Source organism: Aplysia californica, unplaced genomic scaffold (genome assembly GCF_000002075.1).
Source record: "Aplysia californica isolate F4 #8 unplaced genomic scaffold, AplCal3.0 scaffold01193, whole genome shotgun sequence".
NCBI classification, from domain to species: Eukaryota; Metazoa; Mollusca; class Gastropoda; order Aplysiida; family Aplysiidae; genus Aplysia; species Aplysia californica.
The window spans coordinates 68,887-74,323 of record NW_004798463.1 but is presented as its reverse complement, the minus strand read 5'-3'; the positions used below and the strand labels follow the sequence as shown (position 1 = coordinate 74,323).

At 42.7% G+C, this 5,437-nt stretch overlaps 1 protein-coding gene across 2 annotated transcripts in view; it reads right to left on the bottom strand.

Moving 5' to 3' along the window:
• Window positions 1–286: 286 nt before the first annotated feature.
• Window positions 287–5,437, bottom strand: part of LOC101862235 (polyadenylate-binding protein-interacting protein 1) — a 19,244-nt gene continuing 14,093 nt past the window's right edge. For both annotated transcript variants that reach the window (XM_005112130.3, XM_035973391.1), the window contains 2 exons: window positions 4,193–4,433; window positions 287–2,461 (listed from right to left, as the gene is read on the bottom strand). In XM_005112130.3, the coding sequence (XP_005112187.1) occupies window positions 2,228–2,461; window positions 4,193–4,433 (475 nt within the window). In that variant the 3' untranslated portion in view covers window positions 287–2,227. The remainder of the gene's footprint in view (window positions 2,462–4,192; window positions 4,434–5,437) is intronic.

Here is a 5,437-nt window from a genome sequence, read left to right as displayed (position 1 = left end):
TGTTAATTCGATTATTTTATAAAAATTACCTCATCATGCGGGACAAAAAAAGCCCCCCTCTTGTGCATGCAAAGAGCCCGTCCCTTATCCCTCAGTCCCTAAGCGAGTTAATAGGAAGAAACCTGAATACTGTTATCATAAAGCTGCCATGACACGAGCGTGAGCGACTGCCAACACAGTGAACAAACAAGCTACAACTGTCTCCCACTTTTTGTTTTAGTAGAGGTTTTTCGGCGCTCGCAACTGCGTAAGGTCATATGAGCGCCAGAAGATTAGAGGAGTGACAAGAGAGCAACAAAAAAAAAAAAAAGAAGAAGGGGAGATAAGGACGATAGATGTTTGATAGGAAAGAAAAAGCACTTTTTCACAGCCGTTAGAAAACAGGGCTTTAGAGAGCCACTAGTTAGGGCTATTGGACTAGAGACCCCCCCCAAAAAAGCCATGGGTTCAATTCCTAACAGTGCAGAGTCCAAAGCTACAAACTTGAGATATTAGTATTATAATACTTGAGATAATATTTCCTCGCGCTGTTTTATAGTGAATACACCCTCCAGATCTAAGAAACTTGATGCTATGGGAACTTTTCTTTACTATTTTGGGGAAATATAGTTTACAAATGAAATCGCGAAGTCTATTATGTTGAAGAAATATTTGTTACAAATGAAATCATGAAGTCTATTTATTATTTTGAAGAAATATTTGTTACAAAAGAAATTTTGGGGAAATTTTTGTTACAAATGAAATCGCGAAGTCTATTATGTTGAAGAAATATTTGTTACAAATGGTCAAGTCCATTTTCATAACAAGCTCTCTACGCAAATAAAACATGGCAACAGAAAAAAAAGTTTGCAAATCCTTTCAGCCTTAATGAAAAATCTGGACACAAAATGAACATAGCTGGGGGTCCTCCGAGGCCAAAAGGTCAGCGAATTCTGTTTAAAAAAACAAACACTTCATGACATGAGATGTGTCCATTAGACGTACCGTAAATCCCCATCCCTGGTAAGACTAACCTACATGATACATCAGTGTAATGCCCAAGGAACTGCTCAAACAACACAAGTCATTCACAACTTCCGTCATTTTCTGCCCTCCTCCCACACGTAACTTCTGCCCACGCCTGACCTCGCAGTACCCTCGCTCGCCGACTGTCAAGACTGTAGGCCACCACAAACGCAACCTCTCTCGTCTCACACACACAGCAACGTTACAACAGAAGTGAAACATAATAATATCTCTCCCAAGATACCGTCATTACATTATAAATAGCCATTCCAAAGTGGTACCCAAAGGGCAAACTCCGCGCTGAACGAACGAAAGACACTTGAGCCTTCTCCCACACACCAACAGCAATGACCGCTCACCACGATGTTGTAACGACGTTGTAACGATGTCATATCAAAAACATAGATATCGTCAGTGCATTTCGCTATCCGCGCAGCATGAAGCATTCGGATATTTCCAAGAAAATGTGAAAAAAAAAAAAAAGTTTTATTGGTCTAATACAGGTTTTCTGCTTCTTGATTTTTACTATTTACATTTAAATAGCCATAAATTATTGACGCAAATTAAAAGGTGAGATGTGAGAGCTGATCTTTAAGATTGTGCATGGGTCAAATTGTGTCCTAAGACCAGAGTTTTCAAATGTTAACCCTACGCAGTTAGCGAACTGCGATGACCATAATGGAACAACTCCAACAGCAGGAAAAAAAAAGAAAAACAAAAGAAAAAACAAAACATGCCTGACTATCAAGTGCTGACACACACACACGCACGCACACTTAGCTACGTCAGTTAGCTATTACCATCATCATCGGCATCGGACACCATACGAGTCGTCCCGTCAAACTGTATGCCAAGGACCCGTGCTCAAAAAGCAAAGCAAAATGCATTTGCGTAGTTGAAATTACAAAATTTGTATGGACAAAAAATCTGTACAATGTAGAGAGGAAGGAAGGAAGGAGGGAAGGAGGGAGGGACAGGGAGGGGAGTGGGGACGGGCCGTGTGGAGAAAAGAAAAAAACCCAAACAAAACAAAAAAACAAAAAACCCCGTAGATAACAAAAACAGTATGGAAAAAGATGCTGACTGATAGCAAAATAACAGCCAAAAGAGGAGATAGAAAAAAAACCACACAAAAAAAACAAACCCCCAAAAACAATCTCCCTGAAACTGCTCACAGAGCATAAACGAATACACACACACACACAGACAACCGCTGGTGGCACTAGTAGTAGCCGCGAGGGGGGAAGCCACCGCCGTGGGAATGTGGCGGCTGTTGTTGTTGTTGTTGATGTTGTTGCTGGGGGGCAGGCTGTCTCTGATTCTGATGGTGCTGTTGGTGGTGGTGCTGCTGCTGCTGCTGCTGCTGATGGTGGTGGGGCTGCTGTGGGGGTAGCGGCGCGAAGCCTGGGTAGCCGGTGTAGTCGGGCGGACACGCGCCTCCCTGCAGCTGATGAGACTGGGGGGGGGGGGGGGGGGACAGGGACAAGAGAGAGAGAGAGAGAGAGAGAGAGAGGAAAACCATTACAGTTACAGCGTAATTTACACACAGGGAAGTTCGACCAGTTTCAAAGTGGGAACACATGGAGTGACATCAAACGACTAGCCCAAAATAGGGAAAGGTGGAAAGTGTTTGTTCGTGGCCTATGTTTAGTTTTAGTAAGAGTTTTACGGCACTTGCAAAACAATTAGGCCATATAAGTGCAGAAGATTAGAAGTGTTACAAGAGAGTAGCATACACAAAAAAGAAAGAGGGGGAGATAAAGATGAGAGATGTTTGATAGGAAAGAAGGAGCAAACCACACCAGAGAAACCGCCAACCACCCACTACAGGAAAGTACGACCAGTTTCAAAGTGGGAAGACATGGAGTGACATCAAGCGACTAGCCCAGGATAGGGAAAGGTGGAAAGCGTTTGTTCGTGGCCTATACCCTGATCCAGGGTGAGAAAGGCAATGATGATGATGACGATGAGTTTCCCCATTTACCCCCTAGGGGGACTGTCCTGATAACATGATGATGTCCCGAATTCCTGGAACAAGGGAGACGATCCCTTAAAATTATCACCCATTTTAAAAAATCTATTATTGAAAAAAAAAGTCTTTTCAAAATAATTAGGCAAAAAAAAACCACAACCCCCCCCCCCCCCCCCCCAACTAAAATACGAAAATATACTTCTTCCAACAGGTCAGTTTCCGCTGAGCTCATTATTTATTTCTCCCATTATATCTGTGAATATTGGGTTTTTATTTGTCACCCATCAATTTCTTCAAATTAAAAAAAAATAATTGACGCCTCCACCCACTTAAAAATACGATATTAAGGTAGATTGAGATATAAATTCTCAACATATCTTTGTTTGGCCGAGATCACTTCAAGGTCCAAATTTTTGTGTATGTTCAAAGTTGCCTTGAATCTGTTGAAAATCTGTTTTCACCTCAATAAAATGAAACATAAAAATGATAAGCAGTGAAAATTATAAGCGCCTACTTTGAATAACAGTCCGTCCGTCAAAGAACGTTATCCAGTCTAGTCCTAAAAGTCCGCAATGTTTCTTCTGCATCAACAAATCCGAGAGAAACAATACCCAGTGGTGCTAATGATCAAACGTTAAAAAAGGAGGCAAATCACCGGTGCCACGACCAAACTCGGAGAGGAAGACAATGACAATGACAATGACAATGACAATGACAATGACAATCCATATTCATCTCGCAGGGAGAAATTTGTCTTGGTCGTTAACAATGGCAGTAGACGTTACAAAAGTTAGACTTAAAGGTGCACTCATGCAAACGCACAAGACAGGACATTAGGCCAAGTAAATACATGTCTCACGGGCTGGGACAACCCGCTCTGTAAAACATTCATTCTCTCTCGCTCTCTGTTTCATTTGTAGCACTGTGTGTTCAGTAACCTCACTGCAGTTGGTACGAATGAATTTCTATATCTGTCTTTCTTGCTTTTATGAAGAAGCCTGTAAGAAGCGAGCGTGGAAACAGCGTCAGTGCAAATGAAAGACAATCGAGAAGAAAGAAAGCCACCCAAAACGAAAACAAAGAAATAAAAATATTGTCACCCATGATTTCAACGCGGCACGCGAGAGCACTCGAAACGACACGATGATCGCTTCGCGAAATTAAGAATTCCCGAGGAAAATTAGCACAGCTGAATATTAGAAGAACATGACTCACCGGGTACCAGACGGGCGCACCTCCTGGGGGAGGATGGGGCATCTGCTGGGCGTGCGGAGGGATGTAATGTTGCGGCTGCGGCTGCTGCTGCTGCTCCGACCTCATGTGACCTTGACCTCCTCCTCCTCCGCGACTGTTGTTGTTCTGGCCCGAGCGACCGCTGTAGTGGTTCTGCTCCTGTAGAAACTCCTCGTAGGCTGCCTCCACCTCGTCCCCCATGCCTCCCTCGTCCGACATGTCCCTGAAATGTTCCAACATACTTTTCATTATACGAAGGGGCCACCATAACATTGCATGTTTTGTTTGCACGTATCAGTCTGTGGGACCCTTTCTTCTCACTGTACCTCGCCGGCCATCGACACCGAACAAGGGTTATGGGTAGAGTGCGGATGGTGGTTATGGGAAGGGTGCAGGCCGTGGTTATGGGGAGGGTGTGGGTGGTGGTGATTGTTAGCATTTTGAACTGTACTCTAACTGTACAATTTTTTCCTTTATGAGATGGTGGGGATGGCTGGAGGGGGCAAAGGTTATAAATTGAATATTCTTAAAGGTAGTAAACAGAGGTAAACTTTTTAATTATTTAATAGAAACCCAAACATAGAAACCATTTTGACTAATCTGACAAAACGTCTTTCAAAAACTTGACTGACAAATCTTAACAGATTTGAAAAAGCAGGATCACAGAATGATACAACTCTTCCCATCCCAATATGAGCGCACCCCCCCCTCCTCCCCACAACGAAACCACCTCCAGAGATGCCAACCACAAAAAACCAAAATGAGCATTGGGAAATATGAAAATGTGTATTTTCAGGGGAACATGTATATTCCCCATGACCTACCAACTAGTAATAGTAAAATGTTCAGGGTGTCCAGCAATATTTCCTGAAAAAAAATCACTAGCTCACCAGCTCGAAAAAGGGAGCACACATGTGTACCATATACGTGTATCCAGTCAACAACATGTCAGTGTTCAGTGCCGTACTGGGGTCTTGTTTGACATAAATATTTCAGTCTATTATACCGGTAATATTTTCTTCTCATTATTGTGTAAAAAATAAATCCTGCTATGAGAGTTCGGAAGGGCCTAGAACAAGAATTTCGACTATCAAGAACCAGTCTGGGTGTCATGATTCATATTATGAACTGACAGACTCAAAATTATTGCTCAAACTCAGAGAAAAGCGATAACTTGAATGGCTCAAGTAGACCCATGCACTGTGAGAGTTGTAACAACTGTAGTAG